This window comes from Diplotaxodon limnothrissa, linkage group LG4, assembly GCF_057381915.1.
Source record: "Diplotaxodon limnothrissa isolate DT_005_m linkage group LG4, D_limnothrissa_male_GT1.1, whole genome shotgun sequence".
NCBI lineage: Eukaryota > Metazoa > Chordata > Actinopteri > Cichliformes > Cichlidae > Diplotaxodon > Diplotaxodon limnothrissa.
The window spans coordinates 14,958,475-14,980,744 of NC_140599.1; the positions used below are offsets into that span (position 1 = coordinate 14,958,475).

The 22,270-nt window shown below is 40.2% G+C and overlaps 1 protein-coding gene across 2 annotated transcripts in view; it reads left to right on the forward strand.

The window, feature by feature from the left end:
- The window catches only part of atp2a1 (ATPase sarcoplasmic/endoplasmic reticulum Ca2+ transporting 1), a 22,039-nt gene extending 972 nt beyond the window's left edge, over positions 1-21,067 (forward strand). Inside the window, exons 3-26 of one of the 2 annotated variants that reach the window (XM_085352269.1) lie at positions 367-384; positions 824-906; positions 3,899-4,003; positions 6,121-6,259; positions 6,855-6,935; positions 7,026-7,111; positions 10,006-10,161; positions 10,292-10,433; positions 11,591-11,757; positions 11,847-11,935; positions 12,018-12,120; positions 12,212-12,343; positions 13,508-13,633; positions 13,757-13,975; positions 14,095-14,206; positions 14,301-14,524; positions 14,610-14,830; positions 14,942-15,144; positions 15,299-15,384; positions 15,553-15,686; positions 16,925-17,042; positions 17,260-17,377; positions 19,884-19,931; positions 20,783-21,067. In XM_085352269.1, coding sequence (XP_085208395.1) covers positions 367-384; positions 824-906; positions 3,899-4,003; positions 6,121-6,259; positions 6,855-6,935; positions 7,026-7,111; positions 10,006-10,161; positions 10,292-10,433; positions 11,591-11,757; positions 11,847-11,935; positions 12,018-12,120; positions 12,212-12,343; positions 13,508-13,633; positions 13,757-13,975; positions 14,095-14,206; positions 14,301-14,524; positions 14,610-14,830; positions 14,942-15,144; positions 15,299-15,384; positions 15,553-15,686; positions 16,925-17,042; positions 17,260-17,377; positions 19,884-19,888 — 2,867 coding nt within the window. In that variant the 3' untranslated portion in view covers positions 19,889-19,931; positions 20,783-21,067. The remainder of the gene's footprint in view (positions 1-366; positions 385-823; positions 907-3,898; positions 4,004-6,120; positions 6,260-6,854; positions 6,936-7,025; positions 7,112-10,005; positions 10,162-10,291; positions 10,434-11,590; positions 11,758-11,846; positions 11,936-12,017; positions 12,121-12,211; positions 12,344-13,507; positions 13,634-13,756; positions 13,976-14,094; positions 14,207-14,300; positions 14,525-14,609; positions 14,831-14,941; positions 15,145-15,298; positions 15,385-15,552; positions 15,687-16,924; positions 17,043-17,259; positions 17,378-19,883; positions 19,932-20,782) is intronic. The other variant, XM_085352268.1, reaches the window with a different exon arrangement.
- Positions 21,068-22,270: the final 1,203 nt, after the last annotated feature.

The following is a 22,270-nucleotide window of genomic DNA, read 5'->3' on the forward strand; positions in this document are numbered from 1 at the left end:
CCCACATTACTGCTTGGCTTAAGGGTTCAAATAACAGGAACTGGAAAATCATGAATATTCCTACCTCTGCTTCACATTTAATTCACTGGGGGGAAAAAGTCCTACATTCAGTAAAATGAAGAGGAATCATGTTTTTTGAGAATGCATTTTGGAGTAAAGTGTTATTGTTTGTTGGAGCAGGGCCTCAGTTTGGTGAAGAAAGTGTAAATTGTGCAATGTAATGCTTCCTTTATACTGTGTATTTTGTACTTGATGGTTTTATGGTCAAATCGATTGACCTGGCTGCATGTTTCACTCTGCAAATATCAGAACGAATGTAGTAAGTGCTGTGCTTTACTAATGTTCTCTGTCTCTCATCACCAACAGAGCTGCCAGCAGAGGAAGGTGAGCCAACCCGAAACATTACACACCTGCATGCTTCCTTTAACATCCCAGCTGTTCCTTTCACTTCCTGTCATGACTGCTCCCTTGTGTGTGTGTTTATCACTTGTTACTGACTCCAGTCTAGCAATGATGTATATACACCACAGAAACTAATGGATTGTATCCACATCTGTTGTGCAATGAACTCAAACTAAAGCAGCAACAGTCTTTGCTGCTGGGTTTGGAGCAGCCCAAAGTGGTGGGAGGATATTAAAACAAAGAGTCAGCCATCATTAATCAAATATGTGTTTTCACCTAAATCACAGTCACTGCCTTTTCCATTTAATCCGGTTTGTTTATCAGACTTACATGTATAATAACAGGAATTCTTAACACTGTATCAACATTGAATTTGATTTAATAGATGGGCTATGTCTATTTATTTGAATGTGTTTATCAGGCAAAAGTATCTGGGAGTTGGTGGTGGAGCAGTTCGAGGACCTGTTGGTCAGAATCCTTCTACTGGCAGCCTGCATCTCTTTTGTGAGTTTCATGATGCAACCCCCTGTGCGACCATCCATTTATCCAATGCAAAGCACCTACTTATGTAATATTCATGAAGTGTTCAATGCAAGGAGCTTGCACAAGTTCAAAAATCATTCTTTATTATCTTGTAGTGAAAAGATGTATTTTTCTATTTGTGCAGAGGTGCCCCTTCCATCCCTGTCTTACATTTACTAACACCAGATCCATTCAAAAGGAAATGGACAAAGCAGAGGAAGACTAGCTAACACAATGAATTAATGAACAGGATATATTCTCAGCAGTACTTGTAAAAGTTGTGTTTGTAATTTCAGTGATGGACACCACATGTAGTAGATTCTCTAATCTCTTCCTATACTTCAGACACCATGTGTTTAATTAGTTTTCTTTTCACTCTTTTGCATAATTTTCCAATTTGCCTCAAAATATGAAAATTTTCTCCCAGGAATTCAAGTTTTAGATATCTGGCAGATCACGTGTTTGATGGGTTATTTAGCATTAAGCTGAGGTTGAGCAGTTAGAAAGTCTAGTTAGCATTCGTTGTCCTACAGCAGCAGTAGTCAGTGTTGAGTTGTGTTACAACGCTCTGCAGTTCCCAGAAGCCGAACACTAAAAGTCCAAGAGTGTCCGTTTGGTGCTCACACCTGAGAAGGCCTGAAACATTCTTGAACTCTGCCAGATTTGTGGGCGTATTTCCTTTACACTGTGAGAAACAGAGTGTAGCAGTATAGCAATCCTTAGGGTACATTTTCTCTCGTTTACCAGTGCTGAATATATCCCAGAGTTATGTCAAGATGTTAACATTTTTTTGCAGCTAGAGCTAACCATGCTCATGTGGATGACTCCACCTCTAATTTAAACTTAAGAATATGTGGCAACTGAAGTCAAACACCCCTGTTTTGTTGCCTTTCAGGTCTTAATTTTATGTTACTGTTTATGAACGTCGTTCTTACATAATTGGGGGCTTGTCTGGGATCTGGGGCTGCATGTCTTTTGACTCTTTACCAAACACACACACACACTTCAGCTGACAAAACATCATTCGTATCATCACGTTATTAGATTACCTTTAGTGCCATTCTCACTGACACGAAGAATCCCTCTCCCCTCCTTGTTGCTCTCGCCAGTGCAGCTTTATGAAGGCGACTAGGTTCTTCACATTGTTTTAATCTTCGATTGCTCCCCTCAGGGCTCCCTCTACAGCTGTCACTATAGCCTTAGAAGGCCTGACATGCTGCGTGTGAAATAGCGAGAGAACAAGAGAAAGACGAAAAGAGAGTGGCAGTGCATGTGCATGGCAGGACCTTTATTTTAAGAAAGTCTCAAGCCAGGACGAGAAACTATATCCTTAGACAAAGGTCAGGGATGGAAGGAACGAGGGATTGCTTGGAGCAGGAGAGAGTGAGAGACAGAGACGAGGGCGGGGGGCTGGGGATTGGATTGCACAATGGCATTGTCTGTTACAATGACAAATGAGCGCAATAGATTCAGAGTCATATATGGTTTCTAAAAGAGAGAACACTAAATACTGCAAATACATGGTCATCCTATTCATACACACAGGAATGCTTGACCACTGCAAGGTGTTGACAGGCCCTGACGCTCAGTCTGGAGATCGATTGTGTCTTTGAAGAGAAGCACAGTGAAGACAGACTGGAGAGAGCAAGCAATCAAGCCTACTTTAAAAAAAAAAAGGGGGGGGGGGGGGGGTGAGAAAACATGTGAGCTGAAAAGCAGGCGAATGGAAAACAAGGAAGACTGTGATGCTGAGCTAAATGCTAAATGCTACAAAGGAAGGATGGGAGGGCTTTACTCTTTTCTCTCCGCTTGGGTCCGTGCTCCGGTGGCCTGCAACTAATCTGTGTCAGTGTCAACACGAGGCCTTTCCGAAACACACCAGCATCAGTAACGTGTAGCTCCCGCTCACAGGGGCGCACACGTGCGCGAATATAGGTTTAGAAGAGTCACATGTGGAGAACTTCACACATAGGATAGCGTACGGCGCAACAGTGACAAAGAATAATGTCATTTGATCCTACAGCGGTGCAGAAATAGCTCCGAGCCGTGACAAATATATGTTTATGTTTATGCTACTCAGCAGTAAAAGATAATACTCTCACCCTGAGCGACAGGTGCACAACAAACGTAAAGACACTTCTGTATCACGGGCTTAGCGATAGTAACAATGTATCATTTTAACTCGAGAGGAAAGTGTCGGCGTGATGAACGGGCACCTCTGTAAAAGAAAAAGAAAACTGTCTTAGAGTTTGTTTGTTTTTTACAGATATTGTATATTTTTGGTAACACATTATAATGTGGCCAATGATTAAGCATGTAATTCCCTTGTAATTAAATATTTTCTTAGAAATTGCAGTATAATTATACTGACCTACAAATGAGAGGCACACTAAAAATGGGGGTTAAAAAGTCAGGTTATTGCAAATTATTATGGTGATAGTAACTTTAAGTCATGTATAAGTAATTTTTAGTAGTACCTACGTTGTGGGGAGAAATTATACTGTTTTTTGGAATTAATTCACTTCCCCATCTTACATTGTAAGTACACTGTATTTGTTGTGGCGTGGGCCATATAATGAAGTAGGTTAATTGTCCCATGTATTTTGCAAAAAAGGGAGATACTTCTTTCCTGTACACTCCTTTAAAATTTATGTTTGAACAGTGATTGAGAAAGAAAAAAAAATAGATTCAATTAACTAATTTATTAAGTACAAATGCTAAATATTTGTTGTAATTTAAGGGTCAATTATGAGAGTTTACTATTCTGCCATTGTGATCCCTGGATTTTGAGCGTAAGATCTGCTAGTCAACTGTTCCTCAAGGAAATTTTAGGGATTTTTTGTTTTTTTAGAAATAAAGTTTCATCATAATTAGAATTTTAAGGGTTTCATTTTGACAACTTCAGTGTCTCATCATCTAATTTTAAACAACAACTCCTTCAACTTTGGACTCTGTCTGTGTGTGACTGTCTCAGGTGCTGGCTTGGTTTGAGGAAGGAGAAGAAACTGTGACTGCTTTTGTCGAGCCCTTTGTCATCCTCCTCATCCTCATCGCGAATGCTGTTGTTGGAGTGTGGCAGGTCAGTGAGCGCGCATAAATACACACACACACACACACACACACACACACACACACACACACACACACACACACACACACACACACACATATTCAGAAACAACTGCAATCCCAAGGCCACATACCTGCTCCTGAATACTGTCTTTTGCCCACATACACACACCTAAATAGACTCTTATACTTAGAAACAGTCACGCCCGATAAATCACGCACATCGGCGGCCTGCTCAGGCCTTGTGTCCTTTACAGAGAGCACACACACTCCTTAGATCTCAAAGATCAAGCAAAGCCAGAAAGAGAGGCATGACGTAAACAGGAGGTGAAAAGGTGAAAGGTTAAGCCAACAGGGCGCGTGGAGGGAGGCCACGGACCGGGTCCCGTTCCTGCTTCGAAGGGCCAAACTGCTGCGTTACAATCCACACTTTGCAATCCTCAGTAAAAATACAGAGGGACGATCACGTTACCGCAGGCTTGCGTTTTGTGCGTGTATGGTTGAGAGGTTCATATCAACCCTGCGGCAGTCATTTGGAAACTATGCACAAGGATTCACACATGGGGGATGAGGAGGAGAATGGAGAGAGGGAGGGCAGCTGGCATAAGTTGGGCTTTACACTTTGAGGCAGTCGGGGGCAACCTTGGAAGAAACCACAGCCTGACATCAGGCTGTCTGACTTCTCTGCGCCGTCTGCTTTTACTGGGAAATAATTCAACATGACGAACAAGAAACGACTTCGAAAAGCTCACAGTCGTTTCTTGTTCGTCATGTTGAATTTAAGGACTTCAACCTGCTGCAGCACAAGTCCTGCAAAATTATGGTTGCACAACCTCTCTTTAAATTTGATTATTTAAGCTGATGGACTTTAATAAAATACAAACATCAGGAAAACCTCATGATAATGGACAACAATGCCTTCAACCATCAATCAGTCACTGGTATCAGCAACCTTATCCCTCATTACTAATGCCAGTGCCTGATGATTATCTGCCACAGCAACTTTGGGTGCTCAAAAAAACTATGAAAAAAAGGCTAAAAGCGCTTGTTTTTATTAGTATGTTGTCCTAGAATAAAACAAAATCTGTGCATTCTGCCCTCAAACATTACAACATATAGTGACATTCATTAATATTTATTATGGCTCAGTGGTGCAGTAGTTAGCACTGTAACCTCATACCAAAAGGTTTTGGGATTTGAATTCACTGACGCCTGTGTGAGTTTCTTTTAATAACAGGCACAGGAAACAGGAAAACCAGGGCTGAAAATGTGGGACTACAACAAAGGCAACAAAGACAACTTTTGCTTTAGGAATGTACATAAAATCAAACACATACAGAAAATACAGGATATTTTTTTAATTCATTCACTTATTTTTACCCAACTTTAGAGCTACCTCTCATTTATATTTTGCTTCTAAGATGCCAGACTTTCTTAAAATGTTTTAAAGCAACAGTTCTCTGTGCTTTCGAAGGTCTTTTAATTTTTTTCTTTGAAATTTATTTTGCTTTTACAATAATTTTCAGTCCTGTCCTTGTACGTGACCATTTTCAGGGATGATTTTTTTTTATTTTGTTATGCACCTACCTCAAGAGGTGAACCAATTTTTAACTGTCACTTGGTTACTAGCAGCCCGACACATCACACATCATACGGTCCCGTTTCTTAAGTTTTATCTGTAAAAAATATGATAACGCAGTTTCAATGGCATAAAATAGTATTTTTGTACCAACAAGGTGATGTGGACACATGCACACCAAGCTCTTCTTTGACTAAATAACTCCACAATTTCCCATTCTGGACACATTATCTAACGCACACCCAAACACTTACCCTGTTTCATTCATGCATTGGGGCAACTTGCCAAGGACACTTTGCCTGAAGACTTTGTTAAGCTTTTTTTTGTTATCCTATCAAAATATATTATATTTAAATACATTTCTATTCAGGTCATTTAAAAAAATGTACTGAGCATCTTTTTAAAATAATGATCTTTTGATTAAAGCCTTTTTATCTATCTAAAAACTGACCTTTAACATGTCACATGTGACAACTATCATGCAAAGGACTCGAACATCAAGGAGCCGGAATGATTATGTGTTTGCTCTGTGTGCACGTTTGAAACAGGAGCGCAATGCAGAGAGCGCCATCGAGGCCCTGAAGGAGTACGAGCCTGAAATGGGGAAAGTTTATAGGGCAGACAGGAAGAGCGTGCAGAGAATCAAGGCCAGGGAGATCGTTCCTGGTGATGTAGTGGAGGTCTCTGGTAAGCTTTATCTGCTGCATTTATTCAAAGCCCATCTAGCCACTGAAAATCCATAAATGTGATCAGAATTAAGATGAGATTAACTCCCCAAAGCAGTCTACACATAAGCTTGTTCTAGTCGAATTCCAAAACCTTGTCTGTAATGTGTCATTTAAATTCAAGTGTTTGAAATCTGAACTTCTCAACTTTGCAAGTGTGTGAATACAAGACTGTCCTTCAAAATCAACATGGCCCCTTATAAGGCAGTGACAGAGAAAAAGGAGTTGGGGGGTGAGTGAAGGAATAAGCTTGAGTATAAGCACTCACTCCTCTGTCTCTCCCCTCTGTTTGCTGTACACCTGTTCTTTTCATTTCATGATCTCCCCAAGGTCTCCCTCTCCCTCTGACTCTTACTGTGGTATCGGTTTTCAACAACAACACTATCCATCCAGAGTGCTAAAACCAGCCCCCCTTCCTCCCCACCTCCTCCAGCCAGCTGTAACACTGCAGTCAGATTGTCTTTGCACTGTAATACTGCCAAACCAATAAATCACTAAAGAAACAAATGTTAATGAAGGGCCTGCTTTTGTGTATGTGTTTGTTACGTGAACACTAGTTGGTGACAAAGTGCCAGCTGATATCAGGATCATCTCCATCAAATCTACAACCCTGCGTGTGGACCAGTCCATTCTTACTGGTATGTGTTTTGTCGCAGACAAAGAATAAATAAATGAATTAATTAATTTTTCTAATTTCCGTCGCCTTCCCTGACCGCTCATCTCTGCAGGTGAGTCTGTCAGCGTGATCAAGCACACAGATCCAGTTCCAGACCCCCGAGCCGTCAACCAGGACAAGAAGAACATGTTGTTCTCTGTGAGTCTTTTTCCTGCTTTCTCCTCTCCTTGACCTTTAAATTTCCATCGGGCGTCTCAAAACCCACCTGCTGACTGATTTAACTTCCAATTCGACCTCATTATTCCATGAAAATAACCATTACAGCAGACATTTTGCATGTCATTGTTGGGAAAACCATAGGTGTAATGATGAGAAATTTTGGACGTCATTTTGGATGTCAGCACAGGTGGCACTTCATTATCACCGTCATGCTGACTTCGTGATCTGTGCTGCTTAAAAGTATTAAGCAATTAACTCTTACTTAGTGAGCCAGTTCTGACATTTCAGAATAAAAAAAAGAACCTACGTAATTAAATTAATTGCTGATTCAGTTAATTCAACACCTGCAGGGGTCTTGATACTGAGTCTGCATCAAAAACTGTCCCAAACTTAAGGTAATTTCCAATCACTGTCTATTGCTCTATCATAAATGGAAGATAAACATTTTCTTTAGATTTTCTTTTTGTAAAGATGTTATTTTATTACATCACTACAGTAGCATTAGATCCTTTATTCACTAACATGGTTCATGACTATAAGTGACAGAAACTGATACACTGCTATACTTTAGCTAACACACTTTACCAGAGACTATATTTAACAATTGTTCAAATACAGCCATTGTAGAAAATACCAAGCTAATATCAGTCTGGTAGCATGCTGGCTATATATAAAAAATGGACATAGTCACTTGAGTCCACTCTAGAAACTGAGCAACTCCTGGCCGCTAAGGAAAATGTGTAGGTTGAGGCCAGTTGCCTTGAAATTGATTGTTAATCCTTTAAAGCCTGAACCCTGAAATAATTGTCAGAAAATTCAAATTTCCAGCACAACTGAGTGTTTATTTAACTTTGTGGCAATTTTTTTAAATGCAATATTAATTTGTATATATTAATTTTAACCTCCTAAGACCCAAACTCTTCCACGACATGCATTTTTAATTTCTCTTTGATATTTGGGCATATTGGGGCCTGACGAATGTAATAACAAAGAATTATCCCTTTTTTTTTTTTACCTTATTTTTGTTTTTAAGAATAATAAGAGCTACATATGAGGATATCATTTCAAATTTTGATAGAACAGTAGCAGTATAATGTCCTCGTAAGTGGATATCAGGCCCATGTAGAACAAAATTAAGTATTTTAGTCTAAATAACCCAAAATGTGATGTCCACATATGCGGACGCCAGGTCCTAGGAGGTTAATTTGCGTAATATTTGCTACATCAAAACATATTGTTTGCATTTTGTTACTTTGAAAGGTATTGTGCAATGTATTTTGATTTTTTGATGGGGAAAAAGTATAGAAAAGTCACAAAAACCCATTGGTGAAAACTGGTCAGAGAATACTCCATACAAAACTTCCTTGTAACTTCCTTCCCTTCTTGGTCACTAGCAGATTTCTACAGAGGCTCATAGTTTGCACTGACTTTACTCTGAGCGGCAGTGAAACTGAAAAGTGTAACACAAATTAGAAGTGGAGACCATTTGCTTTCAGTGTAAAAGTTGCGCCTTTTCAAAAAATGTTGGCTGCAGCACTGAGGTACAACATTTACTTTGAATGCAGATAGTCCGATTTGCATTGCAGTTTCTCAAGTTTCACTACCGTTCAGCTAGTTAGCAAGTGTTTGCAGACAAGTTGGTGTCTTCCATGCAAACTACAAGTAATCACTGCAATCTGCTCGCAACCATAATCCTAGCAATCACTGGGGAAATACATATTTTTCCTTCATAGCCAGTGGTTGTATCAAAAATTATATGTAGAACATCAATCAAAAAACATGTGCAGGTTTGTTAATTGCTGTCATGAAGCTTCTATAGATATCTATCTACCGATATTGGATGTACTCTCATCTATAAGAGACTGTAGAACCAATAAATACACATTGCTACAGTGTACTGCAGGGGTGGGCAACTCCAGGCCTCGAGGGCCGGTGTCCCTGCAGGTTTTAGACGTGTCCTTGAACCAACACAGCTGATTTAAATGGCTAAATTAGCTCCTCAACATGTCCTGAAGTTCTCCAGAGGCCTGGTAACGAACTAATCATGTGATTCAGGTGTGTTGACTCAAGGTGAGATCTAAAACCTGCAGGACACCGGACCTTGAGGCCTGGAATTGCCCACCCCTGGTGTACTGCTAGCTTGTTTAGCAACATGGATATGGTAATCATTTTCAGAATTATTTGGATGCTAGTTTTACAAACTGAAAAAAAAACCCCGCAAAAATAAAAATAAAAGTAAAAGTAAATTTAGTTACCAGAAAAGCTGGACACTCTGCTGAATATCTGGTAAACTAAATGCAGAATAACAAAGGGTTATTGAGTGGGGAACAAAGAACATAGCCTGCGTAGTTGTCTATTTTATTATGAATGGGACCGTACTTTTCTTTGCTACATTATACTGAACAAGCAACCCGCAGATTGAGACCATTAACTCATCAAGAAAATGTTAACAAAGGTCACCAATCAAGTGAGCAGCAGCGCCGTTTTCTCATAGTAGTCCCCCTAGGTTTAAGGCATTTCTGCATTAGCATTAGCATTAGCAATTATATGGTATTGTTTATATATTCACCAACTGATTGTGTTAAGATAAGTACCCTTTGTAATTAACACTACACAAAATTCATTTTAGGTTGTTAAAAAAATCATTTGCACTTTTGAAGTTATTAATAAACCAAATTATAATAAAGAATAAATATTTGACCTCATGATGAGGATGAGTAGTGTCAAAACAAAATGTTACCACACTCATTATGTTTAACCCTTCAGTCATCACTTCTGAGTTCACTGGCAGCCTCATAGTTGTGTATTTCAGGTCCAGATTTTCCATCCATCTTTCCAGTAGTCATGTCACTCTCTTTCGAATCTCTGTTCAGGGCACCAACATTGCTGCCGGTAAAGCCATTGGCATTGCTGTTGCGACTGGTGTCTCTACCGAGATCGGCAAGATTCGCGACCAGATGGCTGCCACCGAGCAGGAGAAGACCCCTCTGCAGCAGAAACTGGACGAGTTTGGAGAGCAGCTCTCAAAGGTGGGTGAGACGGGCAGTGTCTGCAACAGTTAATTTCATGTCATGTCTTAAACATTTTAATATTGCTGGCTTGAGACTGAAAATTACAACTAATGTCATACACGTCCCCCTATTGCTGCTTGTCCTGCAGGTCATCTCCCTGATTTGTGTGGCCGTGTGGATAATCAACATCGGTCATTTCAATGACCCCGTCCATGGAGGCTCCTGGATCCGCGGCGCTATCTATTATTTCAAGATTGCTGTGGCTTTGGCTGTGGCTGCTATTCCTGAAGGTAAGCCCCCGGGATTAACTTCTATTTGATTGCTCAACCACATGAAACATTCACGTCCTGTAGCTCATCTGCGATGCTGCTTCCAGTCTGTTCAAAAGTGTTTTTGTTAAGTAATCTTTTTTGCATGTGAAAAGGAATAAATAAGACACCTTCATTCATGTTCTTCTTATTAAGACGTCGTAACGTATGTATGTATCAGTATGTATTAGTTTTCAGAGCAAGTTTGCTCATTTCAGTTCAGTTTTTATTGTATGGAAATTTCCAAATTACCAACCCTTTAAAGTCCAGTGCGTTGTTCAATCTTAATGGTTGGAAATAGGACCCTGAATCAGACACTAACAACCTTCCAAATAAAGCTGCCTTGGCTATTGCCGGTTCTTGCCACTCCCTATCCAGCAGACAGTGCAGAAGGCTTTGGAGACTCTCCATGAGCCTCTTAAGCTGAGTTTTCAAAGTTAAGGACCAGATTAGAACTGACAGAAACAGGTGTATTCCTCAGAAAGCAGCTGATGACCAGTACATCTCTGATTTGCACACTAGTTTTATTAAACTGCAAATAAAAATGTGAGATTAAAGTTTGTGTAGACAAAACCTCCTTGAATTCAGCTCTTAGTAAAACATTTGAACTTTCATATACCATCTTCTTTGTGAGGCAAGAACATTCTCATTTTGATGATGGGGACATTCTCCCCATCAGTCAGCTGTAAATTGTGCCAAAGTTAACTGGAGAGCACAACCTGATGATGCCAAAAGAACAACATAATATGCACACATAGATGCTGCGATAATGTCACTAAACTGGACAATCTCCAGACCTTGACCACACCATTGTTTTTGCCAAGAATGTGAACACAGATCACCCTCCATGTGCCGGAGTGCTGAATGACTCATACCAGCCCTTCCCTTAGGAGTAGCATTGGAGAGCACAGTATTCTGGATGCGGTCCAGCTGATGTGTTAAGGGCTGTGCAGGGACCCCCACTGTTGTCACCCTGCCAAGTGGCAGAATCCCTGAAGTCCAGCTGTTTTTTAATCCAACATTTGTCCTCGTCTCTAAAGTTCAATCAAGTTTTGTCCAGCATTCAACTCGTTCTTGTTTTAAAGCAGCTCAATTTGTTCAGGGCTTCTCTGATTAAGCTCTCCCACTTCTCGTCACAGGCCTGCCTGCTGTCATCACCACTTGCCTCGCGCTGGGGACACGTCGTATGGCCAAGAAGAATGCCATCGTCAGAAGCCTGCCTTCTGTGGAGACCCTGGGCTGCACCTCGGTCATCTGCTCCGATAAGACCGGCACCCTCACCACCAACCAGATGTGTGTGACCAAGGTGGGTACACACAAATAAGCCTTCGCACGTTTTCATTCAAATAAAAGGAGATCTGACAAAATGTCGTTTTTTGCCATGTTTCCACGCAGATGTTCGTCATCGATAAAGTTGAAGGCGACAGCGTTTCCCTCTGTCAGTTTGACATTTCGGGCTCAAAGTACACCCCAGAGGGAGAAGTGTAAGAGACAGAATCAGCACACGACTGCCATAAACGGCCTAAAAACCAAACAAAACTAACGAGTTGTGTCTCTTTTGACCAGAACAAAGAATGGTGCGTTTGTGAAGTGCGGACAGTATGACGGATTGGTTGAGCTGGCAACTATTTGTGCACTGTGCAATGATTCTTCTCTGGACTACAACGAGGTCTGTGGAGGAGGAGTTTATGCTTCCGCTGAACAGCCTTATTAAAATGCACTTAGCAATTTTTAATGAACTCCTTGTCTCGTTGATGCAGTCCAAGGGCATTTATGAGAAGGTGGGTGAGGCCACTGAGACGGCCCTGTGCTGTTTGGTGGAGAAGATGAATGTGTTCAACACTGAAGTGCGCAGCCTGTCCAAGGTGGAGAGGGCAAACGCTTGCTGTTCCGTAAGTCTGTCAAATATCTGATACAGTATGTAGCAAGTTACTCTTTATAGAGTCAGCCTACTAACCTACATGACATTTGCTTTAAAAGTAAAAAAAAGTGAGTCAATATTGAAATTAAATATATTGGTTTGCCATGTTGCAGCATGAAATATGAACACATAAATGAGCTAACAAGTTTCCCATATCAACTTAAAGTATGATGATGTCTGGGCCTTAGCAGGATAATAAAAATTCAGCCAAAATGCAGAAGCAGTATGTGAATAACTAAGCATACCCTTACTGCTTCCATAGGAATCAAGATGGTCAGGGACAGCCAGGTGCTGCTAATCAAATGCACCTGATTAACTGATCATCAGGAAATGTGAGCACCTCTTTAAAAGCAGCAGTTTTGGCAGTTTTGGAGCATTGAGGCGTGTCTTTACAAATTTTCAAGGAGGAAACACATCGAAACACATGATCTTGAGAATAGTGGATTTGGACTTCTGGAACAATGTCCTCTGAACATATGAGACCACTGTGGAGAAGTCTGGCTGTAATGCACAGCATCACATCTGCTGAAAACTAAACACAGCATATCAGCTCAAAGACCTCAAACCAACTGTCAGCACCATGGTGGAGGAGTTATGATTTTGGCTCATTTTGCAGGCATAGCACCTGGGCACCTCGTAGTCACTGAGTTGACCATGAACTTTCTGTGTACCAAAGTATTCTAAAGTCAAATGTCACAGCTAAAGATTGACTGGGATGTGCAACGGGACAATGACCTCAAGCACTGCAGCAAATCAACAAGAGAAAGACTTAAAGAGAACAGAATCAAGGTGTTACAGTTATCTATTCGAAGTCCAGACCTCAAAAAGGATAAAAGAGTACCCACAGTTATTTTTGGCTTAGGTTTTATTATAATGACACTACGTAAAAGTGACACAGATAATGACACTAAGCGCTGTGTCGTTTTTCATCTGACTTTGAGCTTAAATCATTTTAGGATTGGGACCAGTTAACTTTTTATTATATTCTGATACATAAAAGCTCCCAGATAGCCAAAAAAAAAGAAAAAAAGCAACAACTGTATGGCAGGTGCAATATTTAAAATGTTTATGTGTAATATGCAGGGCCTGGTTTGAGGTTTCTCCAGTTCACCTTCCTCCCTTCACTTTCTGACAGGTTATCAAGCATCTGATGAGAAAGGAGTTCACCCTGGAGTTCTCCAGAGACAGAAAGTCTATGTCAGTCTACTGCTGTCCTGCTAAGTCGGCCAAAGCACCTGTGGGAAACAAGATGTTTGTCAAAGTGAGCGTGGAACATCAGCCAAAGATGAAAATAATACTTGAAAAAGTTGTTCTGAAAAAGCTCCAAAAGAGACAATTTGATGTTTAAGAATCACAAACGAATGATTGCATTTCCTGTCTTCAGGGTGCTCCAGAGGGAGTTATTGACCGCTGCACTTATGTTCGTGTGGGTACTAACCGTGTACCGCTGACTGGCCCGGTGAAAGACCACATCATGTCAGTCATCAAGGAATGGGGCACCGGACGCGACACCCTCCGCTGTTTGGCCCTGGCCACATGTGACACACCGCTGAGGAAGGAGGAGATGAACTTGGAGGACTCAACAAAGTTTGCAGACTACGAGGTTGGAGAGTGAAAACAAAAACATGAAGTCACTGTAGTCCCTAATGGAAGACTTGAGCATTTCATTTCTTGCTCAGCTGTAGCTCAGACATAGCTCAAACCTTTCTTTCTTATCCCCAGACGGACCTGACCTTTGTTGGCTGCGTTGGTATGCTTGACCCTCCTCGGAAAGAAGTCATGAGCTCCATTGAGTTGTGCAGGGCCGCCGGTATCCGTGTCATCATGATCACTGGTCAGTATACATATCAGATGCAGATCAGCAGTCTAATTTTAAAAGAAATCGAGCAAAGATTGACCTTTTCTGTCCCCCAACCCGACCACTCCAGGTGACAACAAAGGTACGGCTGTGGCCATCTGCCGCCGCATTGGCATCTTCACTGAGGATGAGGATGTCACAGGCAAGGCCTTCACCGGCCGTGAGTTTGATGACCTCGCTCCATATGACCAGAAGAAGGCCGTTCGAAAGGCTTGCTGCTTCGCCAGAGTTGAACCAGCACACAAGTCTAAGATTGTGGAGTTCCTACAAGGCTTTGATGAGATTACAGCCATGGTGAGGAGAAAAGAAATGAACCTTTGATGAGTTTATTGTGCTTGATGTGACAAGTTTAACATGCTGTTCCTCCCATTTCACCCAGACTGGTGATGGAGTGAACGATGCCCCCGCCTTGAAGAAGGCGGAGATTGGCATCGCCATGGGCTCTGGCACTGCCGTTGCCAAGTCTGCCTCTGAGATGGTCCTGGCTGACGACAACTTCTCTTCCATTGTGTCTGCTGTTGAGGAGGGCAGAGCCATTTACAACAACATGAAGCAGTTCATCCGCTACCTCATCTCCTCGAATGTGGGCGAGGTCGTCTGGTGAGCGCATTACGCTTCACTTAACTGACACTTAAGTTCAACGTGAGTTCTTGTCCTGCATAAGAAAGAACTTAAAACTAGGCTTGACTTCTGTTTTTTTCACCTCTTCAGTATCTTCCTGACTGCTGCACTCGGTCTTCCTGAGGCTCTGATCCCCGTCCAGCTTCTTTGGGTCAACCTCGTGACTGACGGTCTGCCTGCCACCGCACTGGGCTTCAACCCGCCTGACCTGGACATCATGGGCAAACCCCCCCGCTCCCCCAAAGAGCCCCTCATCTCTGGCTGGCTCTTCTTTAGATATCTGGCCATTGGAGGTACATACTGATACTGCAGACACGTCCAGCAGCTTCCTTCAGTAGAGTTTTTCAAGGATTTATCGCAACATGGCATAACACACCAATCATCTTCAAGACTTTAAATGTAGACTCATAGTTTTCATGGGCATATGTTTTGTAATACTTCTTCCAGGCTATGTTGGAGCTGCAACAGTGGCAGCAGCTGCCTGGTGGTTCTTGTACAGTGATGATGGTCCAATGGTCACCTTCCACCAGCTGGTTAGTATCAAATCATCTTATTTGAGAACTTTTCTTCTAAAATACTCCTGGGACTCCTTGTGTAAAATTTCAAACTTTTCAAACATAAAGAACCATCTCAGCCTCTTTCAAAAGCGCTGCTGAAATAAATTAAAAAAAAGGCAATTTATGTTTGTTTCTCTCCATCAGTCTCACTTCATGCAGTGCAGTGAGGACAACGAAGACTTTGATGGTGTCCACTGTGAGGTATTTGAGTCTGCTCCACCAATGACCATGGCTCTGTCTGTACTGGTCACCATTGAGATGTGCAACGCTCTGAACAGGTTTGACTACACTGTGAACCCAAAAGGCATTGTGGGTGCATCGGATCCACCTGAAAACTATGATGTAGTCAAATGTGCCACCAGTTCATTAAATGTTTGGACATTTTGTAGTTTTGCCTTTGTAACCATAACAGTGGATTCCAAACCAAATAGTTTGGATGTTATTGAAGTGAAGATGTTCAGTTTTAATTCAAGCACAAAAATGTGGCATTAATTATTCATTCATCCAACAAGCAAAAGATCCCCGGTTCAATCCCAGGAGAAGATACAAATCCCTCAGAGGGTATCCGACGTAAAAATCTGACTGATCAAATAAGCTATAAGTTATCTGCTGTGGCAACCCCCTTGGAAATAAAGGCGCTTAAAAGTTTCTTCTTCTTCTTGAATTATATATAATCTCCTATTTACAGATGCTCAAAATTAAACTGACAAACTACCATCATTTTAAATGTCAGGATTGTTTGTTTGGGCTTAAACCCACTGTGGTGGTGCACAGATTATGTGCAAATTGATCCAAATGATAAAAACAGTGTGGCTATCCGAATAAGTTACGATAATTTATGGTAGCTGAGTAGTAGTGAGTGCCATTATCTACAAATAAAGAAAATTTATTATGAACCTTTTCCGGAGTGACCAGCCTACTAAAATTACTGCAAGAGTGAAATAATGACCCAGAACAACATCTAAAGAACTGCGGGAAAGGGAGTCCTGCAGTATTTATTCAGGTTATCTTTGTATAATATTAAAATTTGTTTGATGATCTGAAACATGTAACTGTAACAAATATTTAAAAAAAGACAGTGAGGTCAAATTAAATCTTCAGTCAACTCTTTTCCATTTTTAGTGTATATAAAAATATTTCCATCAGCTACTCTTAAAGGATTGAGCACTGACTAAACTGTCACGAACAGAGGTAAAATTCAAATGAGGTCCACTTTAAAAAGGAAAAATAGAAGCTGACGTTTTCATTTTGGAAAAGGTCCAATTTCGCTGCAGGCAACTGCAAGTGACAAATAAAGGCTTCATTCATTTTGACCTTTTCCAAACATGAAAGCTGTGTCGTAGCTCCCATAGTTATAATAAGGAGACAATGAAGCACTTTGCAAACACATTACTATGCAGTCACCTCCACACATACACTTTTTCATGCCCTTTTACATTTTCAGTCTGCATTAACGTACCCCATCCGCTCTGCCTTCCTCCTATCCTCCCCCACGTCCCTGCTCCCTCTACACCAGCTTGTCTGAGAACCAGTCTCTGGTGCGCATGCCCCCCTGGAGCAACGTCTGGTTGGTGGCTGCCATGAGCCTCTCCATGTCCCTTCACTTCATGATCATCTACATCGACCCCCTGCCCGTGAGTCTGGCCTCATGCAACACAGCACACATCTCCATTTATATCTCTACACACACATTTCCTCTCTCCCAGTTTCATTCCTTAAATGCTAGTTGCACATATAACTGAGAGAAACTACAGCACTGAAGAAGAAACACATGTATTTCAGGTTTGACAGATAAATAAGCTCCAGCTTAGTGGCGTTCAGTAGTTTTAACATGCCACTGCTGATTCACAGATGATCTTCAAGCTCACTCACTTGAACGTGGAGCAGTGGATGATCGTGCTGAAGCTTTCCATCCCAGTCATCCTTCTCGATGAGCTTCTTAAATTTGTGGCTCGCACATATCTGGACGGTAAGACCTGCTTGACAAACGCTGTTCCATTTTTCTGCCTCCTTTACACGCAGGGTAACAAATATTTGGAAATATTCATGATTCATGATCCAGGAAATGCCCAGTATTAGTCAGCTGTTTGTAATTTAAAAATGATAATGTTGCACATTAATTACTGCAGATCAGATTAAATCTATGAATGAAACATAAACATGATGCTGCAACACACTGTAGCCAGAAACTGGGAATAGCTACAGTTCAGTTCAGTTCAGTTCATTTTTATTTCAAACATTTCAAACATGTGCCTTCACAATCATTACAAAATATCATTCCATTATTTGTTTGAAAAGGAGTAGGCTGAAGTATTTACTTATTTGTCCCTACCCCCTCAAGTTTTACCTCTCATTCATTTAAATTTTTTTTGTCTTAAATTAAACAAACAACATATGAAACATATAAACATATGAAGTAAAACAAAACATAACATACATAAATCAAAAACAAGAAATTAGCAAGCCCCACCACAGTATAGTTTCTTTCATATGAAAAATACAGAATGTGTATATTTGCAGATACACAAGTTATGGAAAAACAACAAACCAAAACAAAACAAAAAAACAAAAAAACAACCAAAAAAGAACCGCAACACCATTACCAGCAACATTACCGTCCTGGGTTAACCCCGTTTTCTTCATTCTTATACTTATTTAAAATTAGGTTTTTATATTTTACTTTAAACTGTTTTATGTTTTGACTGTCTTTTATTTCTTCTGTTAGACTGTTCCATAATTTAACTCCTGCAATTGAGATTGACATAGTTCTTAAAGTTGTTCTAGCACTTTGTATTTTTAAATTCCATTTCCCTCTTAAGTTATACCCACCTTCTCTTTCTATGAACAATTTACAGATTTCTTTGGGAAGCAGTTTATTTCTTACTTTATACATTATTTGCGCTGTTTTAAGCTTCACCAAGTCTTGGAATTTAATAGCTTGCATTTTGACAAAGAGTGCATTTGTATGGTCCCTGTACCCTACATTATTTATTAATCTAATGGCCCTTTTCTGTATTATAGTTATTGTTTGTGTGTTACTTTTGTATGTGTTTCCCCAGACCTCTACACAGTAGCTCATATATGGCAGTAGTAAAGCACAGTATAAAATGTGCAGTGCTTTCTGATCCAACATATGCTTTGCTTTTCCCAGGACGGCAATGCCCCGTGCCAATTTCCCCCGAACATAAGTAATGTGTGGCTTCCAACAGAGCTTGTGGTCAATGATCACCCCAAGAAATTTTATTTCATTTACTCTTTCTAAATATACATTGTCAACACATATTTCTACTTCGATGTTTTTCTTTTGGTTTCCAAACAACATAAATTTGGTTTTATCGAGATTCAATGATAATTTATTTATATCAAACCACTTCTTTAATATCGTTAATTCCTGTGTGATCATTTCCAAAACCTGTGGCAATTCCCCACCTGCACACAGTATATTTGTGTCATCTGCAAATATTACAAACTTTAAAATCTCCGATACTCTGCAGATATCATTTAAGTACATAATAAACATTTTTGGACCCAGTACTGAACCTTGAGGTACTCCACAAGCTATATCCATCAAATTAGATTTATATTCATTTATTTGTACATATTGTTGCCTATTCCCTACATAGCTTTTTAACCATTCCAAAACCACTCCCCTAAACCCGTACTTTTCCAGTTTTTTTAATAGAATTTCATGATTAACAGTATCAAACGCCTTCTTTAGATCTAAGAAAACTCCGAGCGCATACCTCTTATTATCCATACATTCCGTTATCTTTTCCATTAGATCTATCAGTGCCAAAGCTGTTGATCTGTTGTTTCTGAACCCATACTGACTATCTGTCATTAATTCATATTTTTCCACAAAACTGTCAAATCTTTTTATGAAGAGTTTTTCCAGTATCTTAGAGAACTGGGAGAGTATTGACACTGGTCTATAGTTTGTAAAATGATGTCTTTCACCGGTTTTGTAAATGGGAATAACTTTAGCAACTTTCATTTTTTGTGGAAAAACTCCTTTTTGAAACGACAAGTTGAATATATATTTTAATGGTTTTACGATACCATCAATAACTGTCTTTACCGTTACCATATCAATATCATTCCAGTCTGTACTGGTTTTGTTCTTAAGTCCTCTAACCATGTCATAAATCTCTTTCTCTTCCACTGCTCTTAAAAACATTGAGCTACTATTCCTTTCAATATTTTCACCAGTGTCCCTTTCTATTCCATCTTACATTCTCCTGTATTTTCCCTTTTTAATGAACAAAAGTGAAATTAGGAGTGATGGTTGCAGAATAATTTTCCTCCCAATTAAATGTATTTTAACATTTAACCTGTTCCCTCTTTTTTTTTTTTTTTTTAATCCATGGCGATGTCTCCCACCCTTTTCCCTCTAATCTCTATTTCCTCTGATGACTTTTACCTAATCTTCCTCTCCTTGGATGCCCTTCTTCACTGTTCCCTTTCTGACAATCCAGCCTAAACCTCTTCCCCCCTCCTCCTCCATACCCCTGTAACAAAACAAGGTACTCCCCTCTGACTCCAGCTAAAGGTTTAAGCACGCTGCATCTTGCAAGACTTAAAAGACTTTCTGGACTAATGTCTGTGGACCCAGAGTGAAGCTGCATTTGCAATGAAATCAAATTTTAATGCATGATTTGTGTTTACAGCTGGAAGCTGTCGCTGCAAGCTAAACGTATGGCTTTAAGTAGCTTTTAGATTAACACAAAAAAAAAATAGTAAAATTCAGATTAGCACATGTGGCATGCTCTGACCGTGCATTCTCCTGCAATCAGAGTTTTTTGCATTTATGCTAAAAAGGTAAAGCATAATGCGAACATTAAAGCATTATACTGAATACTTCTCAGATCAGTCCTCGTTGTTGTGATTTTTAAAAAGAAAGGTTAGTTTTTGGTTATTGCTTACACACAAGCTAAAAAGCAAGTTGGATATTTGAGGAATAAAGCAATGCACTGTGAGAAAATTAAGTGCACATATGTGCAGCATCAGAGATCACAGGCAGACTGTTTGCGTGAGAAACAGTAATTCTGGCTCAATCCTATTTCATCTACACTCAAACTTAAACATAACTATGACAGCAATTTTCTTGCCCTTAAGCAGAAAAGACCCCGCTACAAGCTTTCCTTTAAAACCATTAAACAGTCTCCATTAATCCACAGAACATATGTGCAAGAGTTAACTGCTGGATTTTAGTTTACTCCAGGAAACAAAGCAAATTGCCTTATTTCTCACAATGTCCAACTTTTGACCTCGAGCTAGCTTCAACCATTGGCCTTTTTTTAAAAACTTTAAATACACCCATTTATCCCCGATGCCTTTACATTATACCAAACAAGCCTTTGTTTGGTCCCTCCAGGCAAAGTCTAGAGGTGAAGAGAAGCGGAGAGTGGCTGAAGCAGAGAGGCACCGAGACACAGAGGATGGAGAGAAAGGCTGAGCGCTCCAACTGAATGAGAGCGTGCAACATGTCACTTGATCAAAAACCCCGAGTGGCACGAATACAAACATATAAGCCATCTGATGATACACCGAAAAAAAGCTGAAAACTATTTTTGTCTGTGTATGTACTGAAAATAATATATAGTGAAAGAATTATTAAAACTATTGTGTTGATTTTATTCTTAAAGAATAAAGATGTGTATTAAAGTAACCGTCAGTTTTCTGAATACCATCTTTTTTGAAATATTACTCTTAGTAGACGATCAACACAAGATTATGTCTTTAAAGGGCTATTTCACCCATTTTGAGCAGACTTTGGATCATTACAAAAATACTCCCTCTATATTATTTACTGAGATCTGCCACTTCATTCCCCTGCAAAATATGCAGAATTCAGGTTCCACATGACTCCAATCCAGCCTAGAGCACAGCTTTGGAGAAGGTGAAAGACAGTGTGAATTCTGGACTTTTAACTGTATTTTCACAAGTTTTACAGCTTCTCCTGCTGGTAAAGACCTCCCACCGTCAAAGTACACTTCAGAATGGTCTCCGGTAACCCTATGTTGGGCTGGCTACATTGATGTCCTCGATTTGGTTCCCTTCATAGGGACTGAATGAATGGATGAGCCTGGAGGTCACTGGGAAGAGGGAGGTCTGGCCTTCTCTGCTTAGGCTGCCGTTCCTACGACCCAGTTCGGAATAAGTAGAATAAGATGGATGGATTTCGGATTTATAATTACAGGACAGTCTGAGCAATGAGCTATCAATGTTTTCTTGTAATTTTGTACTTTTATTTCTAAAAATCTAAGCTCAGAGATCTGTTTGACTACAGCAGCATTTCTTAAAATTGCACTTTACTTAATACGTTGTCGTGACTCAGTGCTATATAAATAAAATAGAATTGAAAAGAATCTTAAGATATCTCAGGGAATAAATGTGTAGTTAAAAGTCTTCACACTGGTCCGGCACACTTGCAGTAAGATCTAAGTGGGCTGTATGTGGCCCGCGATGTAAAAGGTACAGACAGCCAAGCACTCTGGTAGCTTTAGGACATGCCTCGCTTCCCAGTGGCGACATTTATTTTTTGCACAGGTTGTTATAAAGCACAACAGAAATAATAATGTGGTCAGTGTTTAAAAGACAACAGGGTGGCATCAATCTGGGAAACCTGCTGACTTAACATTTAGGAGCAAAGGGCTTCCGGCACAGCCAGGATGTTCGAGTAACCAAATATCCAGTTCAAGGAAGTGTAATCATTGTCAGGTAATACTCCACAGTTTTAAAATACACAGATGGTTTACATAGTTATCTGATTAAGTGTAAGTGTAGGATAGAGACTGGGCTGTGACTCTGGCTGTGCTGTCATTAATACAATAAAACAAGTCACAGTATTATCTGATCTTTG